At 62.4% G+C, this 22491-nt stretch overlaps 1 protein-coding gene across 1 annotated transcript; it reads right to left on the reverse strand.

The window, feature by feature from the left end:
- Positions 1 to 13396: 13396 nt before the first annotated feature.
- TMEM249 (transmembrane protein 249) lies at positions 13397 to 21105 on the reverse strand (the record flags this gene model as incomplete). Its single annotated transcript, XM_084618907.1, has 6 exons — positions 13397 to 13615; positions 18171 to 18296; positions 19146 to 19231; positions 19329 to 19521; positions 19764 to 19861; positions 20991 to 21105. 6 exons carry the CDS (start codon positions 21103 to 21105, stop codon positions 13397 to 13399), a joined length of 837 nt encoding a protein of 278 aa, XP_084475033.1.
- Between the last annotated feature and the right edge of the window lie 1386 nt (positions 21106 to 22491).

A 22491-nucleotide genomic window follows, 5' to 3' on the forward strand; every position in this document is an offset into this window, starting at 1 on the left:
GGGGAAGCGCACAGAGGGGCAGAGGATGCTGAATGCTCCGAGGTCAGACCCAGGAAGGTGGAAGCTGTGTGAGCTGTGTGTCCTGAAGACAGGCTGCTCACAGAAAGGCGACTACCCCAGAGTCCTGACTGGCTTCATGGGGAGCAGTTCCAGAGCATCGCCCAGGGACTCCGTGACAGTGTGACGGGCAGGTTGCAGTTACACAACCGCATCTGGGAGTGACCTGCATGCTGGAGGCTGGTTGTGAGCAGTCCAGGTTGGAGGCTACAAGAGCAAGGCATTGCAGGGCACCCCAGTTACTGGGCAGGGGTGACACAGCCCCTGGCTGCTCTGGCTTCTATCCTGGTATGTCACATCAACCCTCCCAGGAGCTGCTTAGATGCTACTCTGGTGAGGCTGTACACAAGCCAAGCTGGCTAATCAGCTCCTTAGAAATGAGGGGGAAATACACGTGCACTGTACGGTTTTTCAGATGACAGGATAAGGGAATTTCTCACATGAATTGCTGACTTAGCAGCTCTCCCTGGATGGACAAATGGCTTCAGAGCCCCGGGGGAACATGACTTAACCCCAGCAAAACCAAAGGGGTGTCAACATTACACCTTTAGGGAAAGCTTGGAAATTGGCTTAGTTTACTAATGGGTGTGGGCTGGGGGCGGGGAAGAGAGCATGTGTGTGTGCATGTGTGTTTGTACGTGTGTGTGACACAGAAAGAGCATTTCACAGCACCCTGCTTTTAAAAATACCCCTTTGGCCGTGGGGTTTCTAAGGTGGTGTAATGCAGCAGGGAGCAGGGTGGATTGACCGGGGAGTGCCATTTAGTTCTGCTGGGACTGTCTGCAGGGGGGATGGGAGAGCAGGGGATGACTCCACTGGAGTGAGGAGACCTGAGCCTGTCACCTGAGCTGGGGGGGGTGGACCCAGGTGACACCTTTGCCCGGGAAACTGGACAAAGGCTGGAGGAGGAGCCAGGGGGAGGAAGAGTGAGACTGGGGGAGGGGGGTTTTTTGGTTTCAGTTTTGGGCTGGGTGGTCAAACGCAGGGAACCCCAAGGCTGGGGTCTAAGCTCTCTGACCCCCAGAAGGACTTGACTGGGGTCCTGGCTGTACCCACAAGCTCTGTTTTAGACTGTGTTCCTGTTGTCCAATAAACCTTCCATTTTACTGGCTGGCTGAGAGTCACGGTGAATCCCAGGAAGAGGGGTGTAGGCCCCGGACTCCCCCACACTCCGTGACAACTGGTGGTAAAGGTGGGATCTACCGCACCTCGTGGATGGCACTTCCTGCAGTAAGTGACCGGGGAGTGTCACGGAGTGTGGGGGAGACCGGGGCCTGCACCCCTCTTCCTGGGATTCACTGTGACTCTCAGCCACCAGTAAAATGGAAGGTTTATTGGACAATAGGAACACAGTCCAAAACAGAGCTTGTGGGTACAACCAGGACCCCTCAGTCAAGTCCTTCTGGGGGGCAGGGAGCTTAGACCCCAGCCCTGGGGTTCCCTGCATTCCACCACCCAGCCCCAAACTGAAACTAAACCCCCCCAGCAACTCTCTCCTGCAGCCTTTGTCCAGTTTCCCGGGCAGAGGTGTTACCTCCCCCTCCCCCTCCTGGCTCAGGTGACAGGCTCTCAGGTCTCCCATCCCCAGTGAAACTCCCCTGCCACATTCCCAGGTCAACACTGCCCCCTCCCTGCTGCGTCACAGGGAGCAGTAAAATGAAGAGGGATTGACAAGGACCAGGCGTGCTGAAGGCTCAGAGAGGAGCAGTTTTTGGGGGGCGGTTACCCCTGGGAGTGTGTGACCAGTGAGAAGGACTTTTGCAGTAACAGGGACCCCCGGGGGATTGCAGTGAGTGGTCCCGGGGCGGAGGAGTCTGCAGCTCGACCCTGGCAAAGAGGTGGTGACCTCGAGAAGGACTGGCACCCTCGGGGTTCTCCCTGGAAACTGTGGGGAGCAGCGAGCACACAGGCCTGCGAGTGGCCAGCAAGGAGATACATAGCAAGCGCCTTAAGAGTGACCTGGTGGAGCTGTGCAGGCAGAGGGGGCTGCGCATTGAGAGGCTCACCAAAGAACAGCTGATTGCCCAGCTGGAGGAGGGAGATGGCTGGATCGAACCAATCCCTGTCTCTGAGGGAAGCCGCCTGGCAGATGCAGCGCAGGCACCAGTCTGTCCCAGCAGGGAGTGAACAGGAGGCTGCTGAGGGCTTCCCGAGACCCCTCCGACCTATGTCTAGGGGAAGGGCCTGGAGGAGCCCAGTGATTACTGAGGGCACTGTGACCCCTGTGGCCAGCAGGGGATCCTCCCAGCAGAGCGCCCCATCCCTGGAGCTGAGGCGGCTGCAATGGGAGAAGAAGCTAAAACTGAGAGTTGGAGCTCAGGCGGCGGGAACTGCAGGAGGAGCAGGAAGAGCAGGAAAAGCAGCATCAGGAGCAGGAAAAGCAGCGTCAGCATGAGCTGGAGGAGAAGGAGAAGCAGAGACAGCATGAGCTGGAATTGGCCAGGCTGAGGAGCAGCGAGACCCCGGCTGCAGTGAGTGATGGGGGACCCCGGACAGCACGGAGCTTTGATAAGTGCCTCCTGGCTCAGTGTAAGGATGGGGAGGACATGGATGACTTCCTGGATGCCTTTGAGATGGCCTGAGAGCTGCACCAGGTTGATCCTGCAGACAGGCTTTGGTTTCTCACCCCCTTATTGGACCCCAAGGCCGTGGCATTGTACCGCTGACTGGAAGGGGCAGAGAAAGGGGATGACAGACTATTCAAAAGGGTCCCAGGCCAGCTCCTCTGGGGGGCTGGATGTCCCGGACTCAAGGGTGGACACGGGGCTGTCCCTGCGGAACAAGTGCCTTGTTCCCCTGGAGGTGGATGAGAGGAAGGTCAACGGATACTGGGATATGGGCACGGAGGTGACGCTGGCCCAGCCTGGGTGATGCCCAACACCTACCTGACCCTGACGGGGGTGGGTGGGACCCCATTCAAGGTGCCCATAGCGAGGGTACATCTGAAACGGGGGGGGCCAAGGAGGGCCCCCAAGGAAGTGGGGATGCACCACCATTTGCCCACTAAGGTGTTAATGGGAGGGGACCTGGAGGACTGGCCAAGCAAACCCCAGGGTGCCCCGGTCATGACCCGTAGCCAGAGCCGGCGAGGGGCTCTGCACCCTGACCTTGGGGTGGGTACCTTGCCCAAGGTGCAGGACCCTACCCCGGAGGGGAAGGAGCACCGAGGGGCACGGCTCAGAGAGGCTGTGGCCTCAGACCCAGCCAGTGAGAGGGAACTGGTCCCCATCCCTTCCCCAGCCGCTGAGTTTCAGGCCGAGTTGCAGAAAGATCCCTCCTTGCGGAAGCTCAGGGACCTGGCCGACCTCGGTGTGGGACGGACCATGAGGAGAGGCTGCCAGGAGAGGTTCCTGTGGGAGAAGGGGTTCCTGTACCGAGAATGGGCTCCCACAAGGGAAGTAGAGTCCTGTGGGATCAGGAGGCAGCTGGTGGTCCCCCAGAAGTATCGCCGCAGGCTCCTGTACCTGGCCCATGACATCCCCCTCGCAGGGCACCAGGGAATCCGGCGCACCCGGCAGAGGTTGCTACAGAACTTTTACTGGCCCGGGGTCTTTACCACGGTCCGGCAGTATTGCCGATCCTGTGACCCCTGTCAGAGGGTGGGGAAGGCCCGGGACAAGGGGAAAGCGGCTTTGAGACATTTCACCATCATAGAGGAGCCTTTCCAGAAGGTGGCCATGGATATCGTGGGGCCTCTCAGCAGGACGACCCGGTCGGGGAAGAAATACATTCTGGTGGTGGTAGATTTTGCCACCCGCTACCCCGAGGCAGTGCCCTTAGCTTCCATCGAAGCAGACACCGTGGCCGATGCGCTCCTGACCATTTTCAGCCGAGTGGGGTTCCCCAAGGAAGTCTTGACAGAACAAGGATCCTACTTCATGCCGGCCCTGCTCCGGTGCTTGTGGGAGAAATGTGGGGTCTGGGACAACTGGGCCTCAGCTTATCACCCCCAGTCCAATGGGCTGGTGGAGAGGTTTAACGGGACGCTAAAGATGATGCTGAAAACCTTTATGAACCAGCACCCGCAGGATTGGGACAAGTACTTACCTCAGCTGCTGTTCGCGTACAGGGAGGTGCCCCAGGAGTCTACCGGATTTTCGCCTTTCGAACTGTTATATGGCAGGAGGGTGAGGGGGCCCCTAGACCTGATGAGAGACGAATGGGAGGGGAAGGCCACGCCTGACGGGGAATCCGTGGTGGAGTATGTCCTGATCTTCCAAGAGAGACTCGCTGAACTCATGGGCCTGGCCAGGAAGAATTTAGCCAGAGCCCAAAGGAAGCAGAAGGCCTGGTATGACTGTACAGCGCGGGCCCGTGCCTACACCACTGGGGATCCGGTGATGGTTCTCATCCCCGTGAGAAAAAACAAACTATAGGCCACTTGGGAAGGTCCCTTCAAGGTCATCAAGCTAAGTGGGAGGAAACACAGGCAGGGCAGGGGATCTGTTGGGAGTGGCAAGGTGCTGAGTAAGGAAAGTCTGGATGAGCCCAGGCAGCCTTGTGAGCTGATGGCTGTGTCTAGTCAGCAGGGTGGGAAGGCGAGGAGAGTGGAAGATGAGTGTCCCTGGCCCTTACCTGTTACCTGGGTGGAGAATTGTGACAGTGAAGGAAATGTGCCTGTGTCTGTCAGGGGTATTGACTTGCCTATGGAGGGAGCTACCCTGGTCTCCAAGCAGTTGTCTGCGACCAGCCCTGTGTGCTGGGACAAGGGGAATGAGATCCCAAGCTGGGTGTCTGGGAAAGGAGAAAGTGTGTCTGGCTCTTCTGTGTCCGTGGAGCAGACAGAAAGGGCCTTTCAGCCTGTGATGGTTGAGGGTCGTGCAGTTGTCTTAGAGCTGGTTCTGGATTCAGCTAAAGCACAGGAAGGGAAGGGTCCTAAGTTTGTGTCTGCTCGGGAGAATGGCCCTGTAACTAGGTTGCATCCAGTTAGTGTCTATGTAAAATCCCAGAGACCAGACAATTCTGGTGCTTGTATTTTGCCTGTTGCTAGTGTGTTGTTGGGAAAGGGTGTCGCAACTCTGTCTAATCAGGGTGAGATCCTAGCCAGGGCACAAGGAGAGCGTGAAGGTGATGTGATTGTGTTACCTACTGAGGGAGTGGAAACCTGTAGCAAGAAGGAAAAGATTCCTGAACTTGTGTGTGGCAAAGGGAAGGAGAATGCTTCTGACCTTTTATCTAGGGAGTCTGTCAGTTTGCCTGAAAGGGGATTGTGTAGGAATCCGCCGGATGGGCCAGAGGTAATTCTGGATGTAAGGGAGACCCAGAAAGAGTCTGTTGTTGCTCAGGAAAGTGTTTCTCTAGAGCAAGCCCTAGGTGAAGAGGGTAAGGGCAGAATTTCTGTGAGGGGTGAATTGTTGTATAGAAAAGCCCTAGGGAAAGGAATCCTCATGGAGTCTTTGCAAGCAGTTTACTGCAACTGAGGGGTGTGAAAGTGATTTAATCAAGAAAGTTTCAGTTCCTAACAGCCCGAAATTTTCTGTTGTGAATGGATCCACTGACTGTCCTGTTGAAAGATCCAGTGTGGATAGCTTTGAGAAGGTCTCAGATGAAGTGAAAGCTGTTAAGAAAGTTAAACAGTCCGAAAACCAAGTGGCTGTGTTTGGCCAGCTTGTTGGGGAGAAGACCCAATCCCAGTTTGACCCCCTGGGGTTTTGGGGTGGCCAAAGGGCACAGGCTGCATAAACCTTCCCACATGCGGCCTGTGAGTGCTATCGACCACCCCGGACCTAAGGGAGGGCGTGAAACTGGAAGGGCCTTGTGTAACTCCTACCAAGGAATGGGAGAGATGCTGGGGCATCCATGGGAACGTTGTGGCTTCGAACTTCCCCAGGTCACTGGCTAAAGTGACCCCGCTCAGTTCAATCTTGAAGGGGGGAGAGATGTGACAAAGTGGGACTGTTCTTAATGTTTCCTCTGAATAGTGTGGGGGTGCCTCAGTTTCCCCTAGGCAGTTCTTAAGTATCTAGGGGGTGGGGTAAGGGTGTATGATCGTTGCAGAGCCCTAGAGGGCAGGTGTGTGCAGGGGTCTGGACACTGAGAATGGCCAACACCCTGTTTTCTGGCAACTGATGGCCTGGGCCCTCCCCCAGGTGAGAGCTAAAGGGTTGGAGAACAAAGGAATCAGGTGACCTCCTGGCCCGGAAAGGGAGGGAGGGAATTTCAGTTTGGGCCTGGCCGGGACATGGAGTGAAGGGCAGACGGGGTTGTCTGGCTCACTGCCCCCCAAAATGGACCCAGCTGAGGGGTCTTGTTCTCTGCACCATGTTCCTGTCGTCTAATAAACCTTCTGTTTTCCTGGCTGGCTGAGAGTCGCGTCTGACTGCGGAGTTGTGGGGCAGGACCCTCTGGCTTCCCCAGGACCCCGCCTGAGCGGACTTGCTGTGGGAAGCGCACGGGGGGCAGAGGAGGCTGAATGCTCCGAAGTCAGACCCAGGAAGGTGGAAGCTGGGTGAGCTGTGTGTCCTGCAGACAGGCTGCTCCCAGAGCGGAGACTTCCCCAGAGTCCTGCCTGGTTTCGTAGGGAGCAGTTCCAGAGCATCTCCCGGGGACCCCGTGACAGGCTGAAGCTGGCATCGGATGAAGCTGGATGAAGGATCAAGGATGAAGCTGGAAACGGAGTCAGATGTCAGGCCAAGGGTCATGCAAGAATCGATCCCTGGAATTAGGGCAGGAGACTGGGACCTGCTGCACCCAGCAGCTGGTGGCCCAGACAAGGCGTGGGAGAGGAACAAGAAGCTTTATGCCCAGTGGTGTCCAATCAGCCGTCTACTGCTAGTCACCTGACCCAGCTGCGTCAGTGGGCGCAGCTCTGGCGGTGGGGTGTTCACTGCGGTTCCCTGGGCTGGCCTTGCTTGGCAGGGGTGCAGCGGGTTAGGCTGTTGCTTGGCAACCCTGGGGGCCTGGGTTCCAGACTCCTGGTGCCTGATGGGGAGGGTCTGTATGTGCACTAGTGGGTGCCTGGGGGGGTCTCTGCATGCCCGGGGAGGTGTCCGTGTCCTCAGTATTGCAGGTATCTGATGTGTTTCTGCAGGTGCCACTGTGCATGGGTGGGGGTGTGCGCACGGGTACCTGTGTAGGTGCATGCCCGTGTGACACTCTACCTGTGTGTGAGCTCAGTGACACTGTGCCCCCCGGGCTGGGGAGCTGGGGGTCAGCACAGCCTGCCCAGGCTAGGGACTGTAGCGAGGCTGGGCAGCCGGGCGGCTGGTTGCACGGAGGCAGGAAGGACCATGTGGGGCAGCGTGTTTGACTGTGCATCCCGCATGGCTGAGGCCAGCCCTAGGGTCACTCTGCCCCTGCAGCCATTCGCTCCAGCATCCCAGCGCCAGCTAACCCCCAGGGGGTCAGGAACGCCAGCCAGGAGCCCAGCGATCCCTGCTCGGCTGCATGCTTGGAGCGGGGCCTCTCCTGTAGCCAGAGCAGGGTTGGCTCGTCTCCTGGCGAGGCGGCACTGGGGAGCCCTGCTGGAGACGGGCAGGGGGACATCTCCCCCCCTCCGTTAGCACTGCGGCTGCTGGGCATGTGCCCGGGAAGGAGGAACCAGAGAGGCTGGAAATGAATCTTCATAAGCAAAGATCTGCTCTGTCCCGCACCTACCCCCAGGCCTGTGGGGACCCTGAGTGCCCAGGGAGCAGCTGCCCTGGGGGCTGTGGATGACGTGTGGGTATGTGGGGCTCTGAGGGGGCTATTAGGGGACTGGAACACATGACTTATGAGGAGAGGCTGAGGGAACTGGGCTTGTTTAGTCTGCAGAAGAGAAGAGTGCGGGGGGGATTTGATAGCTGCTTTCAACTCCCTGAAAGGGGGTTCCAAAGAGGAGGGATCTAGACTGTTCTCAGTGGTAGCAGATGACAGAAGGAGGAGTAATGGTCTTAAGTTGCAGTGGGGGAGGTTTAGGTTGGATATTAGGAAACACTATTTCCCTAGGAGGGTGGTGAAACACTGGAATGCGTTACCTAGGGAGGTGGTGGAATCTCCTTCCTTAGAGGTTTTTAAGGTCAGGCATGACAAAGCCCTGGCTGGGCTGATTTAGTTGGGGTTGGTCCTATTTTGAGCAGGGGGTTGGACTAGAACCTCTTGAGGTCCCTTCCAGCCCTGAGATTCTATGATTCTGTGACCCCACCGAAGCCGTAGCTCTGGGGGCGTTCGCTCTGTCTGTGGAGCTGTGCACACGCATGGGGAGTGTCAGCGGCAGATGGCACGAGCCCAGGGAACTGCCATGGGGCTTGTGCCTAAGTCCATGGGGGTCTGGCAGCTCCGAGAGCCCCTCACACCATGTCCATGCCCCTGCCAGATCAAAGCTGGGGCCTTGAGCTCTCCTGGGACAATGCAGCTGACAAGGCCTGAGATAGGGAGATAAAGGGCCCTGGAGCTTGGGATCAGACTTGGCCAAGGACCCACCAGGGGAGCCGCCATGTGCCACCCTGCAGCAGTTGGGGAGCAGCCAGCCTGGGCCCCGCAACGCCCTGGGGCGAGCACAGAAAGCAGAGGGGCTGCTGGGAGGGGGGCAATCAGCAGGATGCACAGTGGGCCAGGCTGGACGCCAGGGCTCAAGTGCTGCGGTGACGTAGATCGGTAGCTGGGGGATGGGAGGCACGGACGATACCTGGCTGCAAGCCTCAGTCTGTGGACTGTGTGGGTCTGATCCCTTGGAGCACGGGCTCGGCCATCCAGGCCCCCAGGCAGGTCAGGGCCACCTGGGCCTCATCCCCGTAGGATACGCCTCGCCCGCGGGGGCAGTACGTGGGAGAGGTAGCCCTACCAAGATGGACAGGCAGCCTCTGTCCGTGGGAGGCTCCGCGCCCGGCTGTGTCTTCCCCATGGGGGGCCGCTTTGCTGCCACTTCTCGTGAGCTCAGATTGGGGGGAGCCGGGGGCACTCAGCCCCTCCCCCTAACCAGGCGGCATTAGAACCCGGCACTGCTTCCCCTGCCATCTGGGCAGCCCCGTGCTCCCCTTGGCCTGCCCCTTTGTGTCTGCCCCCGGGCGCCCGCCCCGTCACTGGGCACAAATGAAGCGGTAAATAAAGAAACAGATCCCCTCTCCTCTAGGGAATGCCACAGGCGGCTGGAGCGGTGGGGGCAGCGGCTTCAGATGGAGTCTGTTGCCTTTGTGCACTTTATAAAAGCAATTAAAGGGCTCTGGCTCCCGCAGCAGCGAGAGCCGGGGTGGGGGATGCGGGCGGGCGGGCGGGCTGGGGTCTCTCCCTTACACTTGTAGAAGTGCAGTGGAGGCTGCGGGGTGAACTCGGGCTCAGCAGCCTGCCCTGGCAAAGTGCCAGGCCCCTGGCGGGCTCCTGCCCAGCGGCCACGTGGTGCCACCCTGCTCAGGCGGGACGGGCTGGGAGGCCCCCCCGAACGGGTCAGCCCATTTCTGGGCCTTGCGCTGTACAGGGCACGGTGCACAGAGCTCCCATCGGGGCGCCTGGCCCGGGGAGTGCCCAGGGGCACGAGGGGGCAGCATCCCAGCCAGCCCCATGAGAACACTGGCTTGGACAGGCCTCATCCGGGGAGAGGGGGCTGCCTCGCAGGGCTGACCTCCAGCAGGGCAGCACCAGCTCAGAGGGGGCGCAGTGCTGCAGGGCCCCCCTCCCTCCACGACCCACACAGCTGGCAGGGACGACTGTGCGACAAGACACCCGCTCCCAGGCCCCAGATCTATTGCTTCCCCCCCCCAACTCCCGGACGGGAGATGCTGGGAGGGCCCACGCATGCCCAGGTACCCACCTCTGCTGCCCTCACACGCCAGCCTGCTCCCCTCTCAGGGACCCACTGCAGGGAGCAGCCCCTGCCCCATATGTCTTGTGGGCAGATTCTTTCCCAGCCCCCTGCTGCCTTTGCTCTGGGGAGATGCCCAGACACTACAGTGGGGGGGCATGTGAGTACCCCAGACTGGTAAACAGCCCTCCTTCCAGTGGGTCAGGTCCCTGGCCCCTGTCACAGAGGGGCAGCTGGAGGGGCCTTGCAGCGCTGATGCAGGCCGGCTCGATGGCTGGCGCCAGCTTGGCAGGCACTAGAGGGGGGAGCGGGGCTGGGATGCCAGCAGTGGGCCTGGTGTCAGAGAGAGCTCCTGAGAGCAGCATCTGGGCAGGGTGCCGCTCGTGGGCTCAGCAGCTCCCCTGGGAAAGGCCCAGCCCAGAGCTGGCAGCTGCCCACGGTCCCCCAGAGAGCAGGTTTGGCATGTCCTGGAGGGAGGCCGCTGCTGAGGAATACCAATGAGCCAGCCATTCCCACCCCAGTCTCTCAGATGCACACAGGCTTTGTCTGCGCCAGGATGGGACCCAGGGGCCCTGGCAGTTGTGATTGATGAAGCCAGGCCCCCCAGCATGGATGGCGCATGTTGGCTGCAGCATGGTAAGACTAATGAAGGGGGGAAACTGACGCTCCCTCCCTTCAGAAGGGGGCGAGACCAGCACCTCCTTGGGCTGCTCGGATCGGCGGGAGAGAGCCCGGCTGGCTCTGTGGGCTGGACCTAGTGGGCCCCACGCAGAGATCTTCCCAGGCTGGGGACCAAGGGCTGGGGGGAGCAGGGTGGCAGGAGGGTCAAAGGGAACCAGAGATACCTCTGCACTAGTGCCGTTGAACGGTGCCCCAAAGCACCCGCACGAGGGGGCTGGGCCCAGCCGTGCATGAGGTGGGAAGGGGTCATAGAATCATAGAAGTTCAGGGTTGGAAGGGACCTCAGGAGGTCATCTAGTCCAACCCCCTGCTCAAAGCAGGACCCACCCCAACTAAATCATCCCAGCCAGGGCTTTGTCACGCCTGACCTTAAAAACTTCTAAGGAAGGAGATTCCACCACCTCCCTAGGGAACCCATTCCAGTGCTTCACCACCCTCCTAGTGAAATAGTGTTTCCTAATATCCAACCTAAACCTCCCCCACTGCAACTTGAGACCATTACTCCTCGTTCTGTCATCTTCCACCACTGAGAACAGTCTAGATCCATCCTCTTTGGAACCCCCTTTCAGGGAGTTGAAAGCAGCTATCAAATCCCCCCTCATTCTTCTCTTCCGCAGACTAAACAATCCCAGTTCCCTCAGCCTCTCCTCATAAGTCGTGTGTTCCAGACCCCTAATCATTTTTGGTGCCCTCCGCTGGACTCTCTCCGATTCGTCCACATCCCTTCTCTAGTGTGGGCCCCAAAACTGGACGCAGTACTCCAGATGAGGCCTCACCAATACTGAAGAGAGGGGAATGATCACGTCCCTCGGCCTGCTGGCAATGCTCTTACTAATGCAGCCCAATATGCCATTGGCCTTCTTGGCAACAAGGGCACACTGTTGACTCATATCCAGCTTCTCGTCCACTGTGATCCCCAGGTCCTTTTCTGCAGAACGGCTGCTGAGCCAGGTGGTCCCCAGCCTGTAGCGGTGCCTGGGATTCTTCCGTCCTAAGTGCAGGACTCTGCACTTGTCTGTGTAGCTGTTCTGCACCGTCAGAGGAGGGCAGGGCATTCAGCTCCTTTGCCAAGTCCTCCTGGCCCCTTTCTGCTCCCCGGCACCCCGCCAAACTCTACAGCTGGCCATGCCCGTGCAGGTTTGAACCCCACTGACGGTGCCAATGGGCCATGTTGGCACCTGCTTGGACCGGTACGCAGCTCCGTCACCGCCTGCCCTGTAACATCAGGGGCCTCTGCGCTGTGGGGGTCTGGGTCAATTCCCTGCCATCAGCCGCCTGCCCACGAGCACCAGCTCTCACTCTGGCTCTCCCCAGCCTTGTAGGGCAAGGGCAACACCCCTTCTGGTCCTGGGTCTCCCACATCCACCCTCCGAGTTCTTAATGCTCAGGCCCTGGGACCGTCCCCTCTGGTGCGTCAGCATGAAACCAGCCCCCCAGACACCAGCTCACTTTGGGGCACGCGCTCCCCACAGTTTGCACCCCAGCGACCGGCTTGGGGGGAAAATAAACGTTTATTTCATGGGAAAGCTGCAGATTCCCAGAGGAAATAGGGCTGTGGGGGGAGGGGAGCAAACCCACCGAGTTACACAGACAGTAACGATGCACCCTCGGGTGTTACACTTCCAGCCTAGACAAAGTCCTGGGTGCAAGTAGCGTTCCCTGGTGCCCTAAACCAGTCCCACCGTGTCCCTGCAGCTACAGGAGGGCTCCCGGCTTCCTGGCCAGCCTCCTGCCGCGGGACTGTGCCCCAGGGCTGCTCACTCAAAGCCCTTCCATTGTGGCCGGGTTTGCGGTTGTTTGCGTCACTCGCTGTAGAGACTCCAGTGGGGAAAGTTCCCTCCTTTCTCAGTGGCCGAAGCCTGGCGCTTCCTTTTCCCGCAGTTTTATCCTGGGACGGACAATGGCTCAGGGCCCGAAGCCGGGCTCATCCGCTAGCCCCTCCCTGCCAGGCTGCGAGGTGGGGCTGGTCACATTGCTGTTGCAAGGGCCTAGGCACACATCCCTTCACCCCTGACCTGGCCGCATGGTGCCTGCCGGCTGGGAGGGGCCATGCCGCAAACTGACATAACACGCCAACGGCTGGTTTAACTGCTTATGGGCGGGTGGGTTTAAACCTCTGGTTCTCCCCCTGGGGTCTCTGGACCCTGATTGCCCAGGTGTGCTGAGTGCCGGGCCCTAGAGCGGGGCTGGGTCGGGGACCCAAACCATGTGTTTGCTGCACAGCCCCTTCCAGCCGTCCAGCCCCACTGCTCCCTCCCGCCCACCACCTGCACCACACAGGCTGAGGGCAGAGGAGTCGGTTCTCCGTTGCCCTCTGCCGGGACCATGGGCCGAGAAACTGGAACTCCCGGCCAGCCTAGGGGAGCGCCTGACCCCAGGGTGGCTGCACCGCTGGCTCACCAGACCTGTCACTATCCCGGGGCAAAGCTGGCTGAGCAGTGGGCCCCTCTCCCCTCCCGGCTGTGCTCTGGCCATGGGGGAGAGGCAGCGGAGAGTCCAGGTGTCATGTCTTGGGCAGGCTCTTTCCTGGCAGGGTGACAGACGCTTGTCTGCTCCCCGTGTATGGGGCGTCCCGATGGAGGCCTGTTTGCAGACTGAGCCAGATGCTGATTAAGAGATTGTGAAAGCTACACGAAAGACGGATCCAGGCAAAGACACCCGGGGGTGGGGCCGGGGTTCGTGAATAAGGCAGGTGGATGGTTCTGATACATCTGGGGATGCAAACAGGTGTCTGGGATCTTTCTCGGGGGGCAGGGAGCTGCCAGCTGCCCCGTCCCACTGGTGGAAGATGACAGCCAGGCCTGGCTGTCCAACGCTGGAAGGACTCAGAGGGAGCGTTGCTCTCGAGGTGAAAGTATCTTGTTAAAGAGCTCGAGGCTCCAGAACATGTCCGATGGTTTTCTTTGACAGGTGGCCATTTGCTGCCCGCCTGTCTCCTGCCCATCACTCGGCTCGCTGAACCTTGTGCCATGGCCTCTGCCTCGGTTTCTCTAGAGCCGTCTGGGAGCGCTGGGTGTGCGTCCGTGCGGTGACGGGGCAGCCGGCGTCACTGTTCCCAGGGAGCTGCAGGTGGGTGAATGCCGCGTGCCCAGCGGAGCAAGGGCCGGGTGCTCCTGGGGGCGCTCCGAGGGCCTGGGACTGGCCTGCCGGGGACGGGGGGGCCTGGCAGGCAGAGCGGGGAGGGCTTGTGCAGCTGGTGGCCGGCAGAGCTGGGGAGCTGGTCCCGGCCGGCACAGATGGTCCTCACACTCGGGGCAGGTGTAGTGCAGTGCCGCACAGCCCTGGGTCCCCCCCGGGCAGCATCACACCCCTCCCCTAGTGCTCTCCGCTTCCTCCCCATCCCCAGGGGGCAGTTTTCTTGGCTGCTCTCCCCATCTAACCCCTCCCACCTGCCCCAATGCCTCCTCACCTCCCTGCCCCCCCCACCCCTCACCTTCTCCTCACACACCCCGTCACCCTGCCCATCCCAGAGCTGTCCCTCTTGGTCCTCACCTGCCTCTGCAGCAGTGCAGGGTGGGTGGCAGTGAGCGGGTGGGCAGTGGCAGGGGGCTGGGTATTGGTGAGGGGGGGTGGATGGCAGTGAGGGGGTTGGTGGTGAGGGGAGTGGGCAGTGGCAGGGGGCTGGGTGGTGGCAAGGGGGGTGGAAGTGAGGGGGTGGGTGGCAGTGGTGGGTGGCGGGTGAGGGAGATAGGCAGTGACATGGGACTGGGTAGCAGCCAAGAGGTGGGTGGCAGTGAGGGGTTGGGCAGTGGCAGGGGGCAGCGGGGTGGCAAGGGGGGGTGGAAGTAAGGGGCTGGGTGGTGGTAAGGCAGCCAGGGGGTGGGCAGCAGCAGGGGAGCTGGGTGGTGGCGAGGGGGGTGGCAGTGACATGGGGGTGGGTGGTTGTGAGGGGGGGTGGGCGATGATGTGGGGCTGGGTGGGTGGTTGTGAGAGGAGGTGGGCGGTGATGTGGGGCTGGGTGGTGGTAAGGGGGGTGGGCGGCAGCCAGGGGGTGGGCAGTAGGAGGGGCCTGGATGGTGGTGAGGGGGATGGGAGGTGACGTGGGGCTGGGTGGTGGTGAGGGGGGTGGGCAGTGACGTGGGGGTGGGTGGTTGTGAGGGGGGGTGGCAGTGAGGGGGTGGGTGGGTGGGTGGTTGTGAGGGGGGGTGGCGGTGATGTGGGGCTGGGTGGTGGTAAGGGGGGTGGGCGGCAGCCAAGGGGTGGGCAGCGGCAGGGGCCTGGGTGGTGGTGACGGGGATGGGCGGTGATGTGGGGCTGGGTGGTGGTGAGGGGTGTGGGCAGTGGCGTGGGGGTGGGTGGCGGTGAGGGGGTGGGTGGGTGGTTGTGAGGGGGGGTGGCGGTGATGTGGGGCTGGGTGGTGGTAAGGGGGCTGGGCGGCAGCCAGGGGGTGGGTAGCGGCAGGGGCCTGGGTGGTGGTGACGGGGCTGGGCGGTGATGTGGGGCTGGGCGGTGGTGAGGGGGATGGGCGGTGGTGAGGGGCTGGGTGGTGGTGACGGGGCTGGGTGGTGGTGACGGGGCTGGGCGGTGATGTGGGGCTGGGCGGTGGTGAGGGGACTGGGCGGTGGTGAGGGGGCTGGGCGGTGATGTGGGGGCTGGGCGGTGGTGAGGGGGATGGGCGGTGGTGAGGGGGATGGGCGGTGGTGAGGGGCTGGGTGGTGGTGACGGGGATGGGCGGTGATGTGGGGCTGGGTGGTGGTGACGGGGATGGGCGGTGATGTGGGGCTGGGTGGTGGTGAGGGGGCTGGGCGGTGATGTGGGGTGGGTGGTGGTGAGGGGGCTGGGCGGTGATGTGGGGCTGGGTGGTGGTGAGGGGGCTGGGCGGTGATGTGGGGCTGGGCGGTGGTGAGGGGGCTGGGCGGTGATGTGGGGCTGGGCGGTGGTGAGGGGGCTGGGCGGTGATGTGGGGCTGGGTGGTGGTAAGGGGGGTGGGCGGCAGCCAGGGGGTGGGCAGCGGCAGGGGCCTGGGTGGTGGTGAGGGGGATGGGAGGTGACGTGGGGCTGGGTGTGGTGAGGGGGGTGGGCAGTGACGTGGGAGTGGGTGGTTGTGAGGGGGGGTGGCAGTGAGAGGGTGGGTGGGTGGTTGTGAGGGGGGGTGGCGGTGATGTGGGGCTGGGTGGTGGTAAGGGGTGTGGGCGGCAGCCAGGGGGTGGGCAGCGGCAGGGGCCTGGGTGGTGGTGACGGGGATGGGCGGTGACGTGGGGCTGGGTGGTGGTGAGGGGGCTGGGCGGTGATGTGGGGCTGGGTGGTGGTGAGGGGGCTGGGCAGTGGCAGGGGCTGGGCGGCAGCCAGGGGGTGGGCAGCGGCAGGGGCCTGGGTGGTGGTGAGGGGGATGGGCGGTGATGTGGGGCTGGGTGGTGGTGAGGGGGATGGGCGGTGATGTGGGGCTGGGTGGTGGTGAGGGGGCTGGGCAGTGGCAGGGGGCTGGGTGGTGGTGGGGGGGCTGGGCGGTGATGTGGGGCTGGGTGGTGGTGAGGGGGCTGGGCGGTGATGTGGGGCTGGGTGGTGGTGAGGGGGCTGGGTGGCGGTGAGGGGGTGGGCAGCGGCAGGGGGCTGGGTGGTGGTGAGGGGGCTGGGCGGTGATGTGGGGCTGGGTGGTGGTGACGGAGATGGGCGGTGATGTGGGGCTGGGTGGTGGTGAGGGGGCTGGGCGGTGATGTGGGGCTGGGTGGTGGTGAGGGGGCTGGGCAGCAGCCAGGGGGTGGGCAGCAGCAGGGGGCTGGGTGGTGGTGAGGGGGCTGGGTGGCGGTGAGGGGGTGGGCAGCGGCAGGGGGCTGGGTGGTGGTGAGGGGGCTGGGCGGTGATGTGGGGCTGGGTGGTGGTGACGGAGATGGGCGGTGATGTGGGGCTGGGTGGTGGTGAGGGGGCTGGGCGGTGATGTGGGGCTGGGCGGTGGTGACGGGGATGGGCGGTGATGTGGGGCTGGGTGGTGGTGAGGGGGCTGGGCAGCAGCCAGGGGGTGGGCAGCAGCAGGGGGCTGGGTGGTGGTGAGGGGGCTGGGCGGTGATGTGGGGGTGTCTGTGGGCACACGTGTGTGGGTCTGTGTGTGCTAAGGCAGGGGCAGGCAGGTGTGTGTCTCTACGCACCTCAGCCCAGCACGGAGGAGCCCAGGAGGACCTGGCCCCGGGGCAGCTGCCAACCGGAGGGCAGAGCCCTTTGCCAGGAGGAGACCGGCTGGGCTCAGCCGTGCCCACGGCTGGCTGCCAGTCACCTGGGCTGCATGAACACGCGCTCTGGCCAGGCCAGCCCCAGCACCCCTCCCTCGCCAGCACAGGGCACCTCCAAGCAGGCGCTGGGCTAGTGCTCGACTCCCCGCGCTGCCCTGCAGTGACGGGCGCTGCTCTCTGGGCTGGGGGCCCACCGGCCGCCGGCATCCTTCACACACCTCAGCACTCTCGGGCTCCCCAGCCCCATGGCCAATGGGGAAACTGAGGCACAGACAGGGACGGGACCTGCCCAGTGTCACGGAATCCCCTTGGTCACCTCTTACCCCGACCCGCACATCCTCCTCCCCCAGTTGCAGGGCCCAGTTCAGCCAGAACAGCGCCGGGGGGCCGGGGTGTGTGTGTTTGATCCTAGGGCTTTGCAAACCGCCCCCACACACCCCCCCCCACACACAGCCCAGGGCTCGGAGCCACCGAACTGGTTGGAGTGTGACGTGCCCCACCTAGCGGGGGAACATGGCATGGCAGCCCCGTGGCTAGGAGAAGGGAAGGCAGCAAGCCGTAGACCTCAGCCGGCGAGGCAGGGACTGGGCCCCCATTAGCCCAGGGGCCAGGACTTGCTCTGTCTGGGGGGCCGTGCAGGGCAGCTTGCACAGGGCAGTGCCATGGGCCGAAACATTGCCCGATGGTTTCCAGCAGGCCGGAGCAGAGAGACGCAGCCAGGTGCCCCTGCCCTGCATGGCTGGAGCATCCCCCAGGTCCCCAGCACGGGACAGGGATGGTCTCGCCCATCCCCAGCCTCCATGGACAAGCGTGCCCACAGCCTAGACAGCCCCAGCCCCCTCCTGGCCAGCACCTCAGGCCTGGGCCAGCCCTCGGGGGAGGAACCGGGCCAGCTGGGTGATGCTCTGAACAGGCGGATCTGGGGGAGCCCGGAGCACTGCGGCAGCCTGGGGGCGCTGCAATCCCCAGGGCTAGCTCTGTGGCGGGAGAGGGGCGGGTTTGAGACCCCTGGGGGGTCAGGCAGCTGCTCCCTCCTGGACGTGATGGGGGTCGGCCCCTTGCAGGCCCGGGGGCTCTTTTCAATTGGGTGGTTGGCACAGCCGTATGGCCGATCGCCCAGGGAGCGACGTGGGAGGTGCCCGCCCTCACCCGGAGGAGGGACCATCAGACACAGCCTCTGAGGCAGGACGTGGGGCTGCTGGCCAGGCCGAGGTGCCCAGGCTGCTTCCCGCGGCCCCCCCTCCCACGGCCCCCCATTGGTTCCATGTCCCCACCCAAGGGCCAGCTGTGGAGGGGCGGGGGGAAGCCTGGCTGGCTGTGGGGCTGGCAGGGGGGTGACAGTCGGCGGCAGGGTGGGGGAGGGATCGGGGGGGAGATCTGCAGGGTGGGCCCCAGGGCTAGGGATGGGGCAAAGCCCCAGTGGATATACTGCAGGGGCCGCTCCCACCCCCGCCAGCCCCAGAGTGGGGGGGACCAGCAGGGTCCCCCAGTGCAAACAGCTGCGAGCGGAGAGGGAGGCCAAGTTTTACTGGGGCTTGGCCCCCCCCTCAAACCTGCAGGTCCCTGTCCCGCTCCAGCGGGGGCCGGTGGCGGATCACGTGGTGTGTGGACACATCCAGGTAGTCGAAGTAGTTGAGTTTGAGCTTGCGCGCGATCCGCCTGCCCAGGAACTCCATCTGCTGAGGGGCGACAGGCAGGGCAGGGGGCATGAGGCCAGGGCAGAGGCCCAGGGACAGTGGGTGGGCACCTGCAGGGTGGGGACATGAGGCCAGGCGAGGGGATGTGGACGGAGATGGGCGTACCCCCACCAAGCACCTGCCCCAGGGTGTCTCCCCCACACCCTGGAAGGGGGCACTCAGCATCCATGGCCCCTTCACTGCTTGACCTTGCCATGGGGCCTGGGAACACGAGCACCCCCAAACACCCCCCTCCCACACACACACACTTGTCCTGAGAGCCCCATGCTCCAAAGCAGCCCCCCGGCCTGCCAACAACTGTGCAAACTCAGCTGGGCTAGCAGGGTCAGGGTTGAGGGGCACCAGCAGAGCTCAGGGTTGGGGGGGAGCCCACGGCTGGGCTGGCAGGGGCCTTCAGGTTGGGAGTGCGGGGCGCTGGCCGGGCTTGGGGGGACCCAGGGTTGGGCTGGCAGGAGCTGTGGGTTGGGAGTGAGGGGCATGGGCAGAGCTGGGGGGGCAGGGCTGGGCTAGCAGGGGCTGTGGGTCGACCGGCAGAGCTGGGGGGCACCCAGGGCTGGGCTAGCAGGGCTGTGGGCCAGAAGTGAGGGGCACCGGCAGGGCTTGGGGGGCACCCAGGGTTGGGCTGGCAGGGGCTGTGGGTTGGGAGTGAGGGGTACAGGCAGAGCTGGGGGGCACCCAGGGCTGGGCTAGCAGGGCTGCGGGCCAGGTGGTGGGGTGGAATTGAGCTCTCGCTGATCTCTCAGGTTCACAGCAGTCTCGTGGCTTTGGTGGCGGCATGCACCAGGGTCCAGCGCGGTGCCCGGCAGAGCAGGGCCAGGCCGGGCTGCTCACCTCGTACTTGTCGGACAGGCTAGCCAGGGCCAGCACCTCCAGCCCGTAGCCGTTGATGATGAGGCTGTAGAAGCATTTCCCGTAGGCTGCAGGACAGGACAGGACAGAGGCAGCCGGTGAGGGGTGAGAGTCCTGTGCAGGGGGTGGCTGCCCCAGGCCCCTCTCCCTGGGCAGGGGCCGTACCGTCCGTCTGGGCCGTCAGCCGGACGTAGATCTGGTACAAGGGCCCCTCCTCCCACAGCTGCCTCTTGATGTAGATCTGGTAGCAGCCCCGGGCGTGGTTGATGACCAGGTGCCGCTTGTGCATGGAGCTGAGGAGGAGCCAGAGGCCGACCAGGATCCCGTAGATGAAGAAGCCGGAGTAATCCTGGGAGACCTGTGGGGGATGGACCTGGGAGCCAAGACCCAGAGCTGGGGGGTGGAGGCAGGGCGAGCAAGCGAGAGGGACCTGCTGGCCACAGCTCCCAGGATGGGGAAGTAGCTGGAGGACTTGGGGGTGAGGGGTCCCCAGTTAGCTATAACCCACCCCGGGGGCGGGGAATGGAAACAATGCCCTTTGCCTGGCCCCAGTCGGGGGGCTCTGGGGCACAGCCTGGGACCAGCCACGGGCTCTCCTACCTTCTCACTCTTGAGGTAGAAGACACCGCCCAAGACACAGAGCAGGAAGATCAGGGCCCCCTTCCACAGCGTGTCCTTGTAATACTCCATGACAAACACTGGGGGTGATAGAGAGAGCTCAGCATGGGGCCAGGACCCAGACCCACCTGTCCCCATGCAAGCAAGGCCCCAGGAGAATCACCACACTGGGGGGACAAGCCTGGAGCTGCCCCAGGCAGGCCAGCAGCAAGGATCAAACCTGGGACCTTCAATTCTAAGACCAGCTCACTCTGTCCCCTGAGCCAGAGGGCCGAGCACACAATGGGAGCAGGTGGCAGGCTCTTCCCTTTGGCGTGTGCCAGTCAGCGTAAGGTGCCATAGGCACTCGCGCCAAGGCAGTGAGTTCCCTGGGGCAGGCAGAATGCCAGAGGGTTCCAGAGCAAGGAAGCTGAACGGTTGCACAATTTGGAGCAGGGAAGGCAGCGCATTTGTGGGTTCCAGATCACAGTCTGGAGCAGGGAAGGCAGAGCAAGTGCCGGTCCCAGAATGGGCTCTGCAGTATGTAATACAGAACTCTTGCTGGCTCTGGAGCAGGAAGACAGAACAATTGTGGTTTCTGGAGTGGGGAAGGCAGAACCTCTGTGGGGTCCGGAACAGTTTCTGGAGGAGAGCAGACAGAAGCAGGTTCCAGAGCAGGTTCTGGCGTGCAGGAGCCAGCATGGCAGTGAGTTCTAGAGTGGGCTCTGGAATGGAGGACAGACGATTGCTATTTCGGAGAGGGGAAAGAAGAGTGTTTGCAAGCTCCAGAGCAGAGTATGGAGCAGGGGAGGCTGGTTGTGGAGCTGGGAGGGCAACCCTTGCTAGTTTTGGAGTGGGTTCTGGAGCAGGGAAGGCAGGAGGCGTGTGGATTCTGGAGTGGGGCAGGCTGAACATTTGTAGGTTCTGGAATGGGTTGTGCAGAACGTTAGTGAGTTCCAGAGCAGGCAGGAAGCCACTGGGTTCTGAAGAGGAGTAGGCAGAGCACCAGTAGGTTCTGGAGCAGGGTGTGCAGAACATTAATGGGTTCCAGAGCAGTTTCTGGAGTGCCGAAGGCGGTCTCATGGTCCCTCTTCATGACACACCAACCCCACGACGCTGCATCAGACACATCCTCCTGTGGGCATCTCAAACACCTCCAGGAGCTTCGGGTGATGTGGGACCATGTACCCTGGAGACCTCCAGGGCCTGGTGCCAGGGAGTGCTCCTCACCATTGGGCTGCTGCACCTGGAAGGGGTAATGCGCGTTCTGCTGCATCCTGCGTGCCAGGGTCCTCTCCACATTGAAGAAGCTGAGGTTCCAAAGCATGAAGGCACCTCGTAGCATGGCTGCTCCTGGGAGGTGGGCGTTCGCCCACACCAACGGGGGCTGTCAAGGGAAGGGCGAGGAGCCAGTCAGCAGGGAAATGCACCCTGTGCTACATACCGTGAACCCTGGAATTCATCAGGCCCATGTCAGCAGTGGGGAAACTAAGGCACAGAGCTGGGACGTGCCTCCACCAAGTCACCCTGGAGTCGGTGGTAGAGCTGGGAAAAGCCCCAAGAAGCCAAGCCCCAAGTTAATATCTCATGTTGCCATCTGGGAGGATCCCAAAGGGCTCCATAGACTCTGTCCACAGCCACCACTTCCCCAGCCACTGATATGCAGCCACCTCTGGGGTGGGATGCAGCAGCTGCTTAACAGCCGCTGTAACACCACACAACAGTAGGGGCAAAAGAAGCCCCGATCTACTTGAAAATACAGGGGGAACTGAGAGGCAGAATGGAATCCCCCGAGCTGGGCTTTGGCCAGGACATCAGCACGTCACAAAAACCGGGGTGGGATCTCAAAGGACCACAGGCAGTTAGGACCTTGGACTCATCTCAGTCAAAAGAGCACATCCAGCAGCAAGTACCCCAAGCATTGCTGACAGCAACACAGCACCCCCAGTGCCATGCTGGGGCATTGAGGTCAGCGCTGACTCAGAGAGGAGAGCACCCCCTCTCGAGCTCCCTGCAGCACAGCACCCCTCGCACCACCTGGGTCCTGGGGGTCAGCACTGATTCTATCCTGAGAAGTCTCCCATCTAATAACTGACCTGCCCCAACCCTGCTGAGCCAGTACGAGCTGAGAACATCACAGCCCCAGCTGGGGGCTCCGGAGAGACACCCACTGCTGTACCCATGACCCCACAGAGACTCTGCCACGCTCAGCACAGAGCCCCCCGGTCCCAGCACTTGCCAAGTCACCTGGCCAATTGTCAGTTCCCCCTAACCGCAGGAGCTGGAGAGTGCCGGGCTGGGGAACAGCGGGTCAACGAAGACTGATTCAAGGGCCTTGTCTGTGGCAAGGGAGGCTCAACAGCAAGGCCCTTGTGGGTGGCGGGTGGCATGGAGTGCACTGCTGTGCCATGGCAACCGGCCCCTGTGGGCTCTAGAACAGGCGGACAGAATTCTAGAGAACCCAGGACCCTGTTTCCGTGGCAGCTGTGCTCAGAGAAGGGCAGTGCCAAAGCAGGCCGTGTCTTCAGCCCCGGGCACCAGGCTCTAGAGGAGGAATGTGGGAGGGCATGGGAGTACGGGGGGGGCTTGGGAGGGACTAGCACCAAGACATTGGGCAGCATGCACATTGGCATGTGGGCCTGGGGGCAGCCTGGCTCCAGCTAGCACCCCATGCTTTCCTCGCTGGCTCCTAGGGAGCCTTGCCTTTAAAAGCCAGGACCTCCTGGCTAAG

Source organism: Lepidochelys olivacea (assembly GCF_965140295.1).
Source record: "Lepidochelys olivacea isolate rLepOli2 genome assembly, chromosome: 2".
NCBI lineage: Eukaryota > Metazoa > Chordata > Testudines > Cheloniidae > Lepidochelys > Lepidochelys olivacea.